The 18,699-nt window shown below is 44.3% G+C and overlaps 1 protein-coding gene across 2 annotated transcripts in view; it reads left to right on the forward strand.

Annotated features, from left to right (window-relative positions):
• Positions 1-18,699, forward strand: part of LOC144799332 (fatty acyl-CoA hydrolase precursor, medium chain-like) — a 395,371-nt gene that overhangs the window by 142,165 nt on the left and 234,507 nt on the right. For both annotated transcript variants that reach the window (XM_078670579.1, XM_078670580.1), the window contains exons 7-8: positions 95-208; positions 4,806-4,910. In XM_078670579.1, the coding sequence (XP_078526705.1) occupies positions 95-208; positions 4,806-4,910 (219 nt within the window). The remainder of the gene's footprint in view (positions 1-94; positions 209-4,805; positions 4,911-18,699) is intronic.

The following is an 18,699-nucleotide window of genomic DNA, read 5'->3' on the forward strand; positions in this document are numbered from 1 at the left end:
TGTAATGTACTTAGTGCGTATGAAAACTTGATGCTTCTGAGTTTTCCCTCAACTGGCATTTTGAGTGGTTTACATTTGCCTCTGTTTTTTTCAGGTGTTATCTCCGCTGTCAAAGGGCTTATTTCACAAAGCTATTTCTCAGAGTGGTGTAGCCATCCTCCCTGGATTTTGTTATGATGATCAAGAACAAGTTGCTGCAATTAGTAGGGTAATTTATCCTTTAATTCCTACTTGAATCCTCAAATATTTTTCTTCATGTGGTATCAATTCAAATAATCATGCAATGATAATGAATGTGCCATGTTTTACCATGCCTGTAACATGTGTAACCTCTGCACCTAAGGGCAGGTGGCAGGCATTCTCTATGGGCCTGATTTATGGGGATTTGACGATAGACAGCAGGTCACCTTGCTGCGCTGCCCTACATCAAAGTGAAAGGGCAGGAATGCACCATATTTATCTAATACAGTGCATTCCTGTCTTTTCCCCCGGGGTTGGCTGCATTTCGGCAGCCTAGTGCCTTCCCAGGCGCCCTTACACCATGGTGCAAGGATACCTGTGTTGTTGGCAGGATTGTTTTTGTGCAGGAAGGGGCCCCTTCCTGAACAAAAACAATCCTGAGAGGCATTTTTTTTGTCCCAGGTGTGCTGCAATGCAGCACACATGGAAAAAGGCCTAAACGAGGAGAAAGTTAGTTTTCCTCGTTACACCTCACCTCAGGAGGCATAAGGTTTTGGCACATCCCCACCATACATATCGTATTTTCTGGCGTATAAGGTGAATGGGCGTATAAGACGACCCCCTACTTTTCCTTTAAAATATAGGGTTTGGGCTATATTTGCTTGCTCATAAAATGACCCCGGCGTATAAGACGACCCCCGACTTTTGAAAAGATTTTCAAGGGTTAAAAAGCCGTCTTATACGCCAGAAAATACGGTAGTCTTCCAAATCTAGGGTAGCATCAAAATCCATGGGTGTTGCATGTAAACACCCACCCCAATGCTCGTGGAACACCTCCTGAGGGTAGAGTAAGGCAAAACCGCGATTTGCGCTGCCTTGCCTTACTCCATATCTATGAGGGGATGTATGACATTACAACGCATGCTTTTACATCGCATGCTTTTACAACGCTGTTTTTACAACGCCTACCATTACAACGCATAGTGCTTTTAGGCACTGGATAGTGAATTGTTTAATTTACTATTCCAACTCCAGTCCCCGTGGATAGTAGGGAAGGTGTTGGATAGTACATTAAACACATTCCCTATCCTAGAGCGCCCCCCAGCGCAATGCGTTGTAATGGTTTGCGTTGTAAAAGTTGCGTCGTAAAGGCACTGCGTGGTAAAAGTTGCGTTGTAAAGGATGTTTCCCCTATGAGGCCATTCAAAGCCACGCAAGTGGTTTGCATAACCTCATACATAAGATTTTGTAGTTTGGGCTGCAGGAGCATCACAAAAAGTGAAGCTCCGGCCGCGCAAGGGGTCATAAATATCCCCCAAAGTGACTAGACTCTATAGTAAAGTTTGGCATCAATGACTTTCCAACTAAGACAACACATCTTGGTGATGACTGTGGTTTAGGGCATACTTTCAGTAGCTCAGTATTACAAAATCCTGTACACTTCCTGACTTGTCTGTTCAACAAACGTATTACTCTAGCTCCATGAAGAAAACGTATTGGTAACACAAAAGGGACAATGTAATGATCCACAATATGCCATATCCTTGATAGAAAGCCCATTCAGGCAGAAACAAACTTAGAAACCACATTAAAGCCAATGGCTAACGGGGGATGACCCCTCACTATTTTTATTTGGACATGTAAAATTGACATGGGGGATTCCAATCAGATAAATCTACCTGTAGCCAGGCCTAAAACAGAGGAGCACTCAAGCAAAGCCTTTTGCAGATACACACAAAGAATAGGTATGTTTCTGACTCACTGAAAGAAAAACACGCTAACACTGGGCCAACAAAATATTTAAGATATACAAAACTTAAGGAGTACAATTTGATTTTTTGTAAAATTTGAAAAATTAAAAGGGTTTTGGTAACTATTGTATTCCTCTTATAAATTTGCTAAAGTAAAACACTTTGGGGCATATTATCAAGAATGGCGTTAAAATTATTGCCGCTTGAACGGCAGGAAACTGCTGCTAAAGCGGCGATAATGTGCGATAATGGGCTTGATAATATGCCCTTGAGAATTCACATTAGTTTGTTGATAATATGCCCCCACATGCTCTCCTGGTTGGTATTCTGACTGCAGAGTACTTACTCACAAAGAATGATCTTTCAGTCTCAAATCGGTTTACTCATGCAATATTTCACCATATTCACATAATATTGAGCAAGAGCAAATTTCACTCAAGTGCTGGCAAGTAGGTGTAGTTTCCATGTAAAGATTGGGAATACTCACAAACTCCTGTGTTTATTCTCAAACCCCTCTCCGCCCAAGTGGAAGGGAGCAAATTTAAAATTCATGAAGGTGTAGAAGAAGTTTCTCCCCATTGAAAAACATGTCTCAGTAAAGGAGAAAAGTGACATTACACAAAGTAGCTGACATTTTACCACGCACAATTGTACAATGAAACATGAAACCTAATTCATATTATATCATAAACCTGCATCTGCAGATTTAGTTATTTTCTCAGTGACAGAAGCTCTACCTCTTTTAAGGTTTAATTTAAAAAATGTTTGTCCCACAAAGAACATAATTCCCACTGTGATAACTGGTCTTGTCCCGTGCTTATTTCACCTTGAAGAGACATTTCCTTCCTCGGAGAGGAGTCAAGTCAAGTCAAGTCAGAAATTTGTATAGCGCGCTACTCACCCAGAGGGTCTCAAGGCGCTTAAGGGAAGGGGTTTGTTACTGATTGAATAACCAAGTCTTGAGTTGCTTCCTGAATGAGAGGTGGTTCTGGGTGAGACGGAGGTGAGAGGGGAGGGAATTCCAGGTCTTGGCCGCCAGGTAAGAGAAGGATCTTCCTCCCCTGGTGGTTTTTCGGATGCGTGGGATCACGGCGAGGGCTAGGTTGGCTGAGCGTAGTTGGCGGGTGGGGGTGTGGAAGGATAGGCGATTGTTGAGGTAGCTGGGTCCTAGGTTATGGAGGGCCTTGTGTGCGTGAGTGAGGAGACGGAACGTGATTCTCTTGCTGATAGGGAGCCAGTGTAGGTCTCTCAGGTGTTCTGATATGTGGTTGTGTCGAGGTATGTCCAGGATGAGTCGGGCGGAGGCGTTTTGAATGCGTTGAAGTTTTTTCTGCAGTTTGGCTGTGGTTCCGGTGTAGAGGGTGTTTCCATAGTCTAGTCGGCTGGTGACAAGTGCTTGGGTGACCATTTTCCTAGTTTCGGTGGGGATCCATCGGAAGATCTTTCAGGGCATGCGTAGGATGTTAAAACATGATGATGAGACGGCGTTGACTTGTTTGGTCATGGATAGGGAGAAGTCTAGGATGAATCCTAAGTTGCGAGCATGGTCCGTTGGAATGGGTGCGCTGCCTAGTGCCGGGGGCCACCATGAGTCGTCCCAGGCAGAGGGGGATGTTCCTAGGATGAGGACTTCCGTCTTGTCCGAGTTCAGTTTTAGGCGGCTGTTCTTCATCCATTCGGCTACGTCTTTCATCCCTTCGTGTAGGTTGGTTTTGGCGGTGGTTGGGTCTTTGGTAAGGGAGAGGATCAGTTGAGTGTCGTCAGCGTAGGAGATGATGTTTAGGTTGTGTTGGCGTGCGATGGATGCGAGGGGGCTCATGTAGACATTGAAGAGGGTGGGGCTGAGCGAAGATCATTGTGGTACGCTGCAGATGACTTCGGTGGCTTCTGATCTGAAGGGGGGGAGACGGACTCTTTGGGTTCTTCCGGCGAGGAACGATATGATCCAGTCCAATGCCTTATCTTGTAGAGGAGCAACTTTAGTGTGATTCCTCGATCAAGGCTGCATGCAGGATCTTTGTGCACACTACCATATTTTTCAAGTCTGCCACACCTCTCCTTTCCTTCATCTTTTCAACCTCATTCTCAAAATAAATAAATAATTTAATGGAAAAGTCAAATCAAGGGTGGATTTTTGAGAATCCCTAACGCAATTAACAATTGTAAACTTCCAAAAATGCTTATTTTGTTAGTAAAGACCCATGAAACTTATTTTAGCATATTACATTTGTTAATTTTTCCTTTCTTGCACATTTAATATGTACACATATTTGTGAATCTGGTTGTACTAACACATTGAAGAATCTTCAGAACTAGACAAAGTAGGTGTGGTATCAGTGCACTCATTGGCCAACCAGCAAGACTACTTGTTGAGGGCCTGGGCCAGGACTCATCGGCCATGCAAAAGATAAAGTAACTGACATAAAACACCGAAACAGAAATTGAAGCACTAGTAATTGGATTTTATGGTTTTTAGCAACGCACAGTGGAAATCCTAGATCACTTTATACTTTGAATCATAAATATGGGAATATAAGAACAATGACAATTGAAATAAAGTTTTTGGGTGAAAGGTCAGTGTATACAGCTCAAACGAGTTCTCAAAGAAAGTGCAGAGATTTCCAGTGTTCCCATAGAAGACCTGACAATGTGTGCTTAAAAAGCACTGTGCACGTGCATCATCATTATGTACACACTTTAAACTTATCGATACGCATGTATTATTGCCTCATGATATATCAATGTCATTTGCATTTCTGAGATGTGGAGCACGTTTCTGTGTTTCCGTTTATGGTTTAGTTGGTGGTAAAGTTCACGTGCAATAGTTCTTGTCATGTACACATGCTTTCTGTTTGTTTCCGTCATCGTCTGCAGGAACTTGCTAATTTAACTGGCTGTGACTTTAAGGATTCCGCCGCACTTGTAAACTGCATGAGGAAGAAATCTGAGGAGGAGATCTTAAAGCCTTTTCTGACTGGGGTAGGTGCCACTGTGCAAGGTACTGAATGCACAGAATAAACCGATCATTATTTCATAAAGTTTGTAGTAGATATATTGTACCATGTCCAAGGTTGGTAATACAAGAAATTGAACACAATAGACAGTTTGTGTTTTTTTTATTTTTGGTATCAGTGACACTGCACAGGGGGGGATGGTGTTCCTTGTTATGTATGTGAATTTGTATAGCACGTGCTCACCCAGGAGGGAATTCTGCCACTGAAGGAGAAGCTGTATGTGCCGAGCAAGGGCTAAGCGAAGATCCAGGTCTTCGGGTTCCCGCTGAATTCAAGAACTGAGGAGGAGGCTCTGATGTGCAGGGGCAGGTCATTCCAGACTTTAGATTGAGGTAGGAGAAGGATCAGCAATCGGATCTGGCTCTGCATATGCTGGGGGGGGGGGTGTGCAAGTAGGAGTCCTTCTGAGAAGAAGTGTCTGATAGGTTTGTGGAAGTCTATATTGTTGTTGAGGTACTTGGAGTCAATGTTGTGTAAGGCCTTGTGTCTGTACATGAGGAGTTTGTGGATTGAGAGCCAGTTGACCGCATTGAGGTGCGGGTGATATGTGAGGGCGGGGTGAGAGGTTGAGGATGAGCCTGGCCACAGAGTTTCGTATGGTCTGAAGTCTTCTGGTCAGCTGAGTGTTGATTCCAGTATAGAGTGAATTGCCATAGTCCAGCTTGCTGCTTATGGAGGCTTGGGTGACAGTTCTGTAAGTGTTGGTGGGGAGCTTTCTAAATATGTACATGAGTATCTTGAGTGTGTGAAAACAGGAGACAGAGGTTGTATTCACTTGACCGATCACGGTGAGCTGGTTGTAGAATGCTATTCCAAGTTTCTATGCATGGGTTGCTGGAAGGGTGTGGGTCCGCGTGTGACAGGCCACCAGGTGGAGTCCCAGAGCAAAGAGCCTTTGCCAAAGATTACTACTTCAGTTTTGTCAGTGTTGAGCTTAAGGCAGTTGGTTTTCATCTATCTGTAACAGCATACTTCCTGAGGCTGTTTCATGTTATCAAAGTAACTTTTATCCTGCAGGTGAAGAGTAATGCCTGAATTACTTACTGGTAATCTTCTGTAGTTCCTCCTTACTCATCCCATTGCACACTTTTGGAGTGAAGGTGTCGATTCACTCTATAGATCCACCACGTCTAAGCTAGTTTCACTCCCTATTAGTGGTGAAAGGATCTCCAATAAATCCTTTCCTCATGTAAAACAAACTTTTCCTGTTTATGTCAAGCCCTAAGCGAGGTTTGAGGAAGGGACAGAGTAGGGGAAGGGTCATAATTAATGGTACGGGTAAGGAAGAATCAGGATAATGAAGATTACCAGTTAGCTAATCCAGGTATTACCTCCTCTTCTTCTGTTCTCATTCCATTCCATACTACTAAAGGTATCCCAAAGCAATAGCTTCTTCATCAGCCCAAAAATGCCCCTTTAAAATATACACCTAAGGGAAGAATGTTATTGTCATTCAATTCCTCTGCTCATCCTAACTCAGATGCGTGCTCTCACCATCATCTATTTCAGATGGCCACTGTGCGGTTGTGTGAGGCAGGTATGGTGTCTCTTGGGCACAGCTACATTTTTCCATTGTTTCTTATTTGTTTTTAAATACAGTGCTGCTAATCTCTCTGGGGGGAAACTGCCTTTTTTATTATTTTGTAAAAAACAACATCCTAATATAGGATGGCCACTGTGTGGACGTGCAGCGGGAGAGCTGGTGCACCGAAGGTGCATCAAAGGCAGGCCCATCTGCTCTCGTCCGCACCCAAACGGGTCCAGGGGCCCTGCCCCTTTTGAGCCAGAATTAAGGACTTTCTCATCCAAACAACTGAGAGCACACCAGCCAAACTGCTCAGAAGCCTGCCAAGCTTCACTTGATCCATTTAAGAGTGCCCAAACCGATTAGCTAATCAGATGCAACTCACTACAGATTATGCTCCCTCTGTAGATTTGCTGGGAAGCAGTGAGGTTCCTTCATCACACTCTGTTCCCAGTAGCAAGTGTTGCTTTTATAGCCTCAACGTTCAAATGCTACATAGGTTGTCACCGACATTTGTATGACTTTGTGGTGGACTACACCCCAATGTCATGTTCCTCACAGAAACCTGGCTCCCGGATTCCTCAACGCCTGATGTTTTAATGGCCTTACCTCAAGAATACTCCATGATGAGGAGGAATAGGCCCAACAAAACAGGAAGGGGCATTGCTAATATGGGTAAAAACATATACAAATGGAAACTCCAGGTACTATCTATACCAGCCTGTGAAGCTGTCTGCTTTTCGCTGGAACTTACTCTGGCTGATGAGGGGTGAAACCCCTAAACTGGTCCTACATCGCGAACTTTTACAACGCACACCGTTACAACGCAATTTTTACAACGCAGATACATTTACAACGAATGCTTTTACAACGCATGACATTACATAGCAGATGCTATTACAACGCATGCCATTACAACGTAAGTATAGGTAAGTATATTATTTTTAAAAAAAATGTAATTTACTAAAATGTAATTAATTTAATAAATTAAATTATTTTTAATAATTAATTTGTAAATATATATACTTTAAAAAATAGTTTATTTTAAAAAGAACAATTATTATTAAAGAACTAATATTAAAAAATAATAAAATTATTAAAATTAATTATTTAAATTATTTAAAATTATTTATTTAAAAACTGAACCCTAAAAATACCCGTTACCCTGAACCATTAAAATACCCTTGTACCCCATAACCCATACCTAGCCCTGAAACCTAAAAATACCCCTGTACCCCAAAACCCAAACCTAGCCCTGAAACCTAAAAATACCCCTGTACCCAAAAACCCAAACCTAACCCTGAAACCTAAAAATACCCCTGTACCCCAAAACCCATACCTAGCCCTGAAACCTAAAAATACCCCTGTACCCCAAAACCCAAACCTAGCCCTGAAACCTAAAAATACCCATGTACCCTAAAACCCAAACCTACCCCTGAAACCTAAAAATACCCCTGTACCCCAAAACCCAAACCTAGCCCTGAAACCTAAAAATACCCATGTACCCCAAAACCCAAACCTAGCCCTGAAACCTAAAAATACCCCTGTACCCCAAAACCCAAACCTAGCCCTGAAACCTAAAAATACCCCTGTACCCCAAAACCCAAACCTGGCCCTGAAACCTAAAAATACCCCTGTACCCCAAAACCCAAACCTAGCCCAGAAACCTAAAAATACCCCTGTACCCCAAAACCCAAACCTAGCCCTGAAACCTAAAAATACCCCTGTACCCCAAAACCCAAACCCAACCCTGAAACCTAAAAATACCCCTGTACCCCAAAACCCAAACCTAGCCCTGAAACCTAAAATTACCCCTGTATCCCAAAACCCAAACCTAGCCCTGAAACCTAAAAATACCCCTGTACCCCAAAACCCATACCTAGCCCTGAAACCTAAAAATACCCCTGTACCCCAAAACCCAAACCTAGCCCTGAAACCTAAAAATACCCCTGTACCCCAAAACCCAAACCTAGCCCTGAAACCTAAAAATACCCCTGTATCCCAAAACCCAAACCTAGCCCTGAAACCTAAAAATACCCCTGTACCCCAAAACCCAAACCTAGCCCTGAAACCTAAAAATACCCCTGTACCCCATAACCCAAAATTAAATATATACTATTACTTAAATTAATTTATTTAATTTACATTTAAAAAAAAATGATTTAAAAAAATAACATACTTACCAATACTTACGTTGTAATGGCATGCGTTGTAATAGCATCTGCTATGTAATGTCATGCGTTGTAAAGGCATGCGTTGTAACGGATCCTGCGTTGTAATGGTGTGCGTTGTAACGGTGTGCGTTGTAATAGTTGCGTTGTAAGGGTTGTTTCCCATTTGTCACCCCGAGTGGGACGGGTATGCCCAGACGTGGGTCCCGTGCTCTCCATGCCTCTAGAGTTAAGCTACTCTGGCTGATGAGGGGTGAAACCCAGAAACCGGTCTTAGGATGCTTAATTCTAGATCAGGGAGGACCTGGCCTGGCCGTTCGGGCTAGACTGTTCCCATTGGGCTCAAGGTCAAGACTGATTTGTATATAGCTGGGTTCAAAGTGGAAGGGAATGGGGAGCAAAAAAACGATGGATTTAGGCCCAGATCTCTGTAGTGGGATGAGTGTATGACATTAATTTGCATTCTGTCCATCAATTATTGTTTTTCCATTTGTCACCCCGAGTGGGACGGGTATGCCCAGACGTGAGTCCCATGCTCTCTAAGCCTCTGGAGTCAAGCTATTCTGGCTGATGAGGGGTCTATCAATTGTTGTTTTTGCAAGGGTCTAGAGAGAGCCTGGAGGCTCACTTATGATGAAGACACTAAACATAAATACAAAAGTGCTTTGAAATATTAACATGGGCTCTGCAGAGCCACTCTAGTCACTTGTTACTCTAACCAAATCACCTCGAAATTGTCCTAAAACGCTTTTAGGATAGTGCATGTTCTCCCTGACACTAGTAATGTCGACCCTCACCTATACTGTCCTAGTGTCAGTGAGACGAATTGCCACTTTTCTTTGTTAATAAGGTGAAGGACATTCAACTTTCACTAAAAGCGAGAAGGCATGTCGTGTCTCAGCCTTGCATTAACTTGTCACCCTCTATTTCTGAGGCCCCCATCACCCCAGCCACAACTCCCACCAATTCAAACACCCACGTTACTCAGAAATGTAAAGCATGGGACATGATGACATACCGCTCTTCAGGTCTTTGGCACAGTCGGGCTCCCCCACACATCCTTTCCCCCAGCGAAGCTCAATATCCCGAACCTTGACATTTTGAGGATTCTAGTGGGACTCCTCAATTCAGGCAGTGTACATTCCTTGGCCACTGGATTCAAGATAGCCTGACTGATGAGGATTATGAATCCAAAACCAGCCCCAGGATGCTTGTTTCCGGTCCAGGGAAGACATGGCTTGGCAGTTCGGGCTGGACTGTTCCCATGAGGCACAGGGTCAGACTGATTTGCATATGGCCATGTCTGAACTGGGGTGGATGAGTGAGCTAAAGAATGGTGATGGATTAAACCCAGATCAGTTGACTGGGGGTGAGCGTTTGATTTGCTCAAACGCTCCGTCCATCATCCCCTTTTGTATCGCTTTGTTCGCCCTAAGTGTGGCAGGGTATGCTCAGACGTGAGTCCCTTGCTCACTTGGCCACTGGATTCAAGATAGCCTGGCTGATGAGGATTATGAATCCGAAACCGGTCCTAGGATGCTTGTTTCCGGTCCAGGGAAGACATGGCTTGGCAGTTCGGGCTGGACTGTTCCAATGAGGCACAGGGTCAGACTGATTTGCATATGGCCATGTCTGAACTGGGGTGGCTGAGTGAGCTAAAGAATGGTGATGGATTAAACCCAGATCAGTTGACTGGGGGTGAGCGTTTGATTTGCTCAAACGCTCCGTCCATCATCCCCTTTTGTATCGCTTTGTTCGCCCTAAGTGTGGCAGGGTATGCTCAGACGTGAGTCCCTTGCTCACTTGGCCACTGGATTCAAGATAGCCTGGCTGATGAGGATTATGAATCCGAAACCGGTCCCAGGATGCTTGTTTCCGGTCCAGGGAAGACATGGCTTGGCAGTTCGGGCTGGACTGTTCCCATGAGGCACAGGGTCAGACTGATTTGCATATGGCCATGTCTGAACTGGGGTGGCTGAGTGAGCTAAAGAATGGTGATGGATTAAACCCAGATCAGTTGACTGGGGGTGAGTCTTTGATTTGCTCAAACGCTCCATCCATCATCCCCTTTTGTATCGCTTTGTTCGCCCTAAGTGTGGCAGGGTATGCTCAGACGTGAGTCCCTTGCTCACTTGGCCCCTGGATTCAAGATAGCCTGGCTGATGAGGATTATGAATCCGAAACCGGTCCCAGGATGCTTGTTTCCAGTCCAGGGAAGACATGGCTTGGCAGTTCGGGCTGGACTGTTCCAATGAGGCACAGGGTCAGACTGATTTGCATATGGCCATGTCTGAACTGGGGTGGCTGAGTGAGCTAAAGAATGGTGATGGATTAAACCCAGATCAGTTGACTGGGGGTGAGTGTTTGATTTGCTCAAACGCTCCGTCCATCATCCCCTTTTGTATCGCTTTGTTCGCCCTAAGTGTGGCAGGGTTTGCTCAGACGTGAGTCCCTTGCTCACTTGGCCACTGGATTCAAGATAGCCTGGCTGATGAGGATTATGAATCCGAAACCGGTCCCAGGTTGCTTGTTTCCGGTCCAGGGAAGACATGGCTTGGCAGTTGGGGCTGGACTGTTCCCATGAGGCACAGGTTCAGACTGATTTGCATATGGCCATGTCTGAACTGGGGTGGCTGAGTGAGCTAAAGAATGGTGATGGATTAAACCCAGATCAGTTGACTGGGGGTGAGTGTTTGATTTGCTCAAACGCTCCATCCATCATCCCCTTTTGTATCGCTTTGTTCGCCCTAAGTGTGGCAGGGTATGCTCAGATGTGAGTCCCTTGCTCACTTGTCCACTGGATTCAAGATAGCCTGGCTGATGAGGATTATGAATCCGAAACCGGTCCCAGGATGCTTGTTTCCGGTCCAGGGAAGACATGGCTTGGCAGTTCGGGCTGGACTGTTCCCATGAGGCACAGGGTCAGACTGATTTGCATATGGCCATGTCTGAACTGGGGTGGATGAGTGAGCTAAAGAATGGTGATGGATTAAACCCAGATCAGTTGACTGGGGGTGAGTGTTTGATTTGCTCAAACGCTCCGTCCATCATCCCCTTTTGTATCGCTTTGTTCGCCCTAAGTGTGGCAGGGTATGCTCAGACCTGAGTCCCTTGCTCACTTGGCCACTGGATTCAAGATAGCCTGGCTGATGAGGATTATGAATCCGAATCCGGTCCCAGGATGCTTGTTTCTGGTCCAGGGAAGACATGGCTTGGCAGTTCGGGCTGGACTGTTCCCATGAGGCACAGGGTCAGACTGATTTCCATATGGCCATGTCTGAACTGGGGTGGCTGAGTGAGCTAAAGAATGGTGATGGATTAAACCCAGATCAGTTGACTGGGGGTGAGTGTTTGATTTGCTCAAAAGCTCCGTCCATCATCCCCTTTTGTATCGCAGTGTACATTCCTCAGCCATGGAAACATACCATGGTTCTGCCCCTTCTGAGAAACCTAATTTGGATCCATCTAACTGGCTCAACTACAGGCCGATCCCCATCCTTCCCATTATGGCCGAATTAATTGAAAAACATGTTAACAGGCAACTCTCTTTACTTTTTTACTTTTACTCATTTATAGGGCGCAGCAAATCATCCCCTAGGGGATCTTTCGGCGTCTGAGAGGAGAACACCTTATTGAAAGTAGGAACCAGATTAGAAAAGCCAGGTTTTAAGCTGTTTTTTAAATTGAAAGAGATTGGAACAAGTGTGAATCTCATCGGGGAGGGAGTTCCAATGAGAGGGTGCCAGATGACAGAATGCATGCCCACCCATTTTGGCCTTCCTTATTCTCCTGATGCAGAGCAGATTGCGGTTACTGCATCGCAGCTATCGTACGGGTTGATAGCGTTCAATTTTGTTCGTCGGGTATGCCGTCCCGTCCCCTGGAGGGCCTTAAAAAACATACATAGCAGCTTAAAAATGGCTCATTTTCTAATGGGGAGCGAGTGCCGTTGGCGCAGGAGAGGTACAGAGGGGGTAAATGCTGGCTGGTTGAGGGCAAGACGGGCTGCTGTATTTTGAACCACATGAAGTTTGGACGCCAAGTCCTCCCTTTCTCCAACCAGCAGATAGTTGCCATAATCCAGTCGACTAACTAAGAGTGACTGGATAAGAGTCTTTCTGGCATTTAGTGGGATCCAAGGAAAGATCCTTCTGAGTATCTGCATGGTACCAAAACAGGTGCCTGCTTTGTGGAATCCCACAACTTACTACACCCCTCACAGCCATGGTTCAGAGCAGATCACAGTACCCAATCCACCCTTCTAGGAGTCACAGAACATCTCAGGCAGCTCTTGGATGATGATGAGATGAAACGGCATCGCTGATTTTATTAGACCTCAGTGCTGCCTTCAATGCTGTGTCACCCGCTACGTTGTTGGAGAGACTGACCATCCTAGGTCTACAAGGTATGGCCTTATGCTGAATGGCATCTTTCTTGAATGACCGAACTTTCCAGGACTTCTCTCTGCATGTCTCTTTCACATGACATGCCCTTACCTCATGGGTTCCTGAAGGCTCAGCCTTCAGTCCAGCCTTATTCAATATCTATGTCTGCCCTTTGGTGGACCTGGTTGAAAGCTTTGACCTGAACTTTTTTTGATATGCAGATGACACATAAATGATCTTCTCTCTGTCACCTGCTCGGGACCATAACTCTGAGGCCCTGAATTCCTGTTTGAATTATACTGATAGAGCGCGCGGGTCACCCGACCAATAATTTCGCCACTTCCGGCTTCGGGCCCATATATTTCAAATCACCATATACATTGATCGGATGACCTCACGGTCTGCTATCAATAATTTGTGACTTCCTTTCGTTATCCTTCAGGGTACCCGACTTACCATCCACCGATGCGGGTACCTATGACCACAATGGATCAGGGAGCTAGCTGTAAAAGGAAAGGCAGCAAAATACAAACCCAACAAATAACATTCAGTACTCTTTGTAAAATGACCACGGACAACTGGAAGTTTTAAGGTCTTTATCTAATTTAGTAAAATTCAGAAATCATCAAATTCACAGTAATTAAGCAATCGATAATTAGAATAACAGAAAGTACATAGCTGAATAGCAAATAAGTCAGTGCAACCATTTATAAACTAATGGAACCAGGATACATTCAAAATGAAGGATCAGGAATTAGAACGTTTAAGATGAATCACTAAAGATGGGATAGGCTTTGATTAGGACTAGTATTCTAGAATTATCTCAAAAATATGAGACAGGAGTTCGGGACATTTATATAACTATAGGAGAGTCTATGAAGAGAGACACGCTATGCTTAAGGCAAAAGTTCTTTAGACAGTTTAAGTAAGGATGTTCTAGACCATATCAGGAAATGACAAACTGCAATGCAAAATATAATTTCTAACAGGTAGGGTAACATTGGAACACGTTATGAAATAAATGCAAATAACTTTATGATTCAATGGTTGCGGGAGAAAGCATGGAAAATTAATTCACGTGCAAAGGTATGTCTTTATTGAAGCAAAGACAGAAAATAGAAAGGTGCAGTTTCAGGAGATTCAGAGCAATATTTACCTAGACTGGTGTGAAAAACCAAACCCTGGCCACGGGTCAGTTAAGGACAGGAAACCCTCAAGGAAGGATACCCCTCAAATGGACAGCAGGTGCAGAATGGACACCCAAGACAGGACAGGAAACCCTCAGATTAGGATCAGGACAGGACCACCAGGATACGACCAGCACCCGCAGTTCGGAAGCAACGCCTGCGCTCCACCCTCTCTGCAGCTATCGATCAGGACCCCGATTGGGTCAGCGAATTCCCCAGCAAAGTGCTTCGCCAAGCACTTAAGGTTCAGTAAAACCTTCAGAGTCTATGGTCAAATTTCAGACAGAGAGCTCCGCAGCTCCTCTGTATCAAGTCACCTATTGAGTGCGTTGGGTCAGTGACAGGTCAGCTATTCAGACAAGTCGGACAATTTCCCTAGGTGAACCCAGGGTAGATATACTGTTTTGGGACGGTTTACCACCCCCCAATGTTGCAAAGTGTCAGAATCCCTCAATTTGGATTGGTCCTAAGGTAGGGTTTGGGTAACACACCAATCAGAATAGACTATTTGGAAGCCTAATTTACATCTCTGGGTACCGCCTAGCAAGATTGGGGTTCCCACGAGAAGTCGCAGAGAATACAATGGAAAGAATACATTTCGATACAATAGAACATAATCATGATGCTTCTGCTGGGTGAAGGTGCACTTTCCCAGGGTGGCTCTGGCATCAACCTTCCTTGGCCTGAGTTCAATGCCATGGCAGCTTCTAGTGATTCGGCGCAGAAATACCCTCCAAGATGGACTCCCCAGCCCAGCACCCCTCCGAGTCGAGGATACATGAAAAGTAAGCGAAAACAAATTAAAACATAGAAGTGACGGTATGAAAAACACATCATGGGTTGTGTACTTTAAACTTATCATTATAAAAATATACTATGCAGTTTAAATGTTAGCAACATATACGCATTCACAAGAGCATCACCACGTTATTCACGAGAGCTGTGTATTACGCATGCGCACCCTTTCCCACCAAACTTATAACTACGTCAGGTCACGTGAGTGTGACTGACGCATGCGCAAAAGCAATTTTCCAAGCGGCGGCCATGTTTAAGAACACGGATTAGTTGTATTAGAAATACACATACGCAAGCTTCCTCTACTTCGTTCGAATATAAAATAAAAGATTAGTAAGACGTACAAATTTTATTAATTGATTACACACAGGCGAGGTTCATGACTCGAGCAAGTCGCAATGCGAAGCTTGCTCTATCAATCCCCTCTTTGATGATATTTACTATCATCACAAAAATAATGGAACCAGATGCCAACTTCTCACACTTTATACAACTCTATCTCTTCCAGCAAGCGATTCAGCTTCTCTTTCTCATTTTTGGTAGGGTGAGAATTTTTCACCTTTTTGTATATCTGATTATTCATTTCTTCTAATTCAAGCTCATCCACACTTCGTTTCACTCCTCTGGCATTCACTTGATGCTTTCTGGTGTGCTTACGGCATTTGCAACAGACAAATATGAAAAATAGGATAAGACCTATAATTCCAATTGGCATCAGTACCTTAAACAATAAGCTTTTACCTAAGCTAGCAAGCCAATGACCTACATTTGAGAGACCATCTACCAGTCTCTTCCAGGCACTGTCAACCTCGAGTGGTTTGAGTTCCTTTTCCAAATTAGTAATGTTTTTCACATATCTTTTGAGCTGCACACTTTTGTCCGGAATATAAGTGCAACAATGTTGCGCCTTCAACATCCGGCAGACTCCACCCTCTTTTGCTAATAAGGTGTCAAGAGCAAGTCTGTTCTGCAAAACCATTGATCTGATCGCAACCATTTCGGTATTGACCAGCAGAAATCCATGAGCTGTGTCCGTAGACAACACATCCACTATGGTGGACAATTTGCAAATTCTGTGAGTGTTCAGAACCACTCCCACTCCAGGTATCAGTGCACTGAAAATACTACCCATTATTTCACCTACGCTTTCTCTTTTACTACGCACTAAGCCATTAGTATTTCCACTGCTTCCAGCAATTTCATTCACATGGTATATTTTCGGGAAGACAATGCCAAAATAGCAGCTTCCATACCAGTGATCCGGCAATTTGAAATAAGCCTTGTCTCCACATATATAATAAATTCCAGGAAACACAGGCTCTGACCCATTTTTGAAACCCCATCCTCCAATTACCTTGTAATTATGTTCATATTCACTGGAACCAATGAAAATGTTATTATAATAGCTAGTCTTCTCGCGGTGAAGACATAGCTTTCCTTTCCTTTCAAAATCCAGCAACAGAGCAGGTCCCGCCCCACCCTTTGAGGTGCCTTCCATGTCCCCAGCCCAATTTGGCGTTTTCTGTTTTCCGTCATCTGCCTTTTTTTGTATTTTTATTCTCCTCTTCTCTGACATGTTCAGGAACATATTTTCCTGCTCACGCAAAGAGCAGGTCAAGTTATCTCTGTGTGCGTCACCTATGTCTATATTACCTATGGTCAGAAAGTATTCGCCCATATAGCGAGTAACGTCACTTTTGGTATGTACAGGATTCAGGTTCCCACGTATAGGAAGTTCAGAAAAGATCACGTCATTGTTAGAGTAATAGTACTGTAACGGTCCTCTTTTGTAAAATAAGCTTGCTAAAATACTACAGGAAATTCCATATGTCAGGGGCAAGTGATGGTATGTCACGCCTTCAGCCACAGAGGTAGGTAGCTTCATGCAGACATAGCAATCCTCAATTTCCATAGTCTCTACATAGTGTATTAATAAGTTTGCGAAAACATTTAAATGTGTCTTATTCTTAACTCCATGATAATGTAGTCCTCCCTCATCTGATGCTTCTAGGTCTCGTTTTGTTTGTTTGAGTGCTCTCTCATGTCTTGCTACACTCTGTGTTGTCAGCTCCTCATTGTCAGTATTTACAATCTCAGTAGGGTCAACATTAGTATTTTTGCTCACTGCAAAAGGAATGAAAACTGTTAGTCCTATCCAAACAAATATCACTATAATTATACTACATACACATACCTTGCAGCATGTTTTGCAACAACTGCGACTAGGTCTACCATTCACGTTTGAATCAGACATTTTGGCTCAGAAGAAGTTTCTCGACCCCTCTTTGTTTCTTTGCACCAGTAGCTTACTTTGTGCAAATTCACGGTGGCTCGTCTTCTTCTTCGGCAGAGTACTCGGCGACGGGTTCTCCGTCGCTTTCGTCTGTTATATCAAGATCTTCAAATTCTTCCAAAACGAGCGTCCATTCAGGAGACTTGTACTTTTTGTTTTGTCTTTTTATGCGATCGCTCCTTCTTTTGGAAGTGTCTTCTGGTTGTTCTGCTATGCGAGAACTCCTCCTTTCTTCTGCACGTTTTTCTTCTACCGTTTTTATCCTCAGTCTCAATTTCTTTATGAATCCAGGCTCAATGTGCTTTCTTTTCTTAAGTCTTTTAGCTGGCACTGGGACTTCGTTTTCTGTTATTGCCCTTTTATTTTCATTTGTTTGTGGCAATTCTGCTTCCTTTACTTCGCTTCCTATCTGACTAGTTCCAGGGCTCGTATCTATTTCTTCTGCCTGGTTACTAAACTGGCCTTGTTCAGGAGAGTTTTGTTTTTGCTTTTCAAATGTCTCTGCCTCTGTTTCCTGAACACGTTCTTCTAATTCTGTCTGGTCCTGTTCGAGCACTTCGATCCCTTGATTTTCTTCTGCTCGAACTATTACACTATGTCTAGTCTGTCCCTTTTCGATATCAGGAGTCAGTGGAGGAGTATCGATCACTTGTTCTGTCCCTGTCTGACCTTCTCCTTCCTCAGTTTTGATGTGAATCTCAATAGTCTGAGGTTCTTCGCCTGTGCCTTGCTTTTCCTCTCTATTCCACTCTCTACCTTCCCAAATTCGCTCTCTTGTTCTGATTGGGTCTTCTGTGAGGTCAATCAAGGGTATCCACTCATCTGGCCATATGCTTGGCAGCTCGTCATCAGCTACTTCTGGACCAACTTCTGGGAACCCCTCAGCAGGCTTGACTCTTGGTAGCTCGTCATCAACTACCCCTGGACCAACGTCTGCGGACCCCTCAGCTTGACTGGTACTGGGCTGTACGTCGTCAGTTACTTCTGGTCTTGCTTCTGCAGGCCCCTCTGCTGGATGGCCTTCTTCTCCAGGCTCTTTGTCGGGTAGTACCTTCTGGGTGTGGCTGGCGTGGATCCAATGGGGAACACCTGCACACTTCACTGCTGTGGTCGTTACCAGGATTACTTGGCGCTTCTGTCCCCACCTTGGTTCCAGGCAGCTCGACCGAGTATGCTTCTTTATTTTGACCCAGTCCCCTGGAACCAGTTTGTGGAGAGGAGTCGTTGGATTGGCGACGGCGTCTTCTCCGATCTGGCGAGAGATATAACGTACTTGGTCACCTAATCTCTTGCAGTATTCAAGCACCAAATCATCAGTAATACTCAACAGTTTGCTTCCTGGTACCCACGCTTGTCTCATCACTCTTCCCATCAGGATTTCATGTGGGCTCAGGCCTG

The sequence above is a fragment of the Lissotriton helveticus genome, chromosome 12 (genome assembly GCF_964261635.1).
Source record: "Lissotriton helveticus chromosome 12, aLisHel1.1, whole genome shotgun sequence".
Lineage (NCBI taxonomy): Eukaryota > Metazoa > Chordata > Amphibia > Caudata > Salamandridae > Lissotriton > Lissotriton helveticus.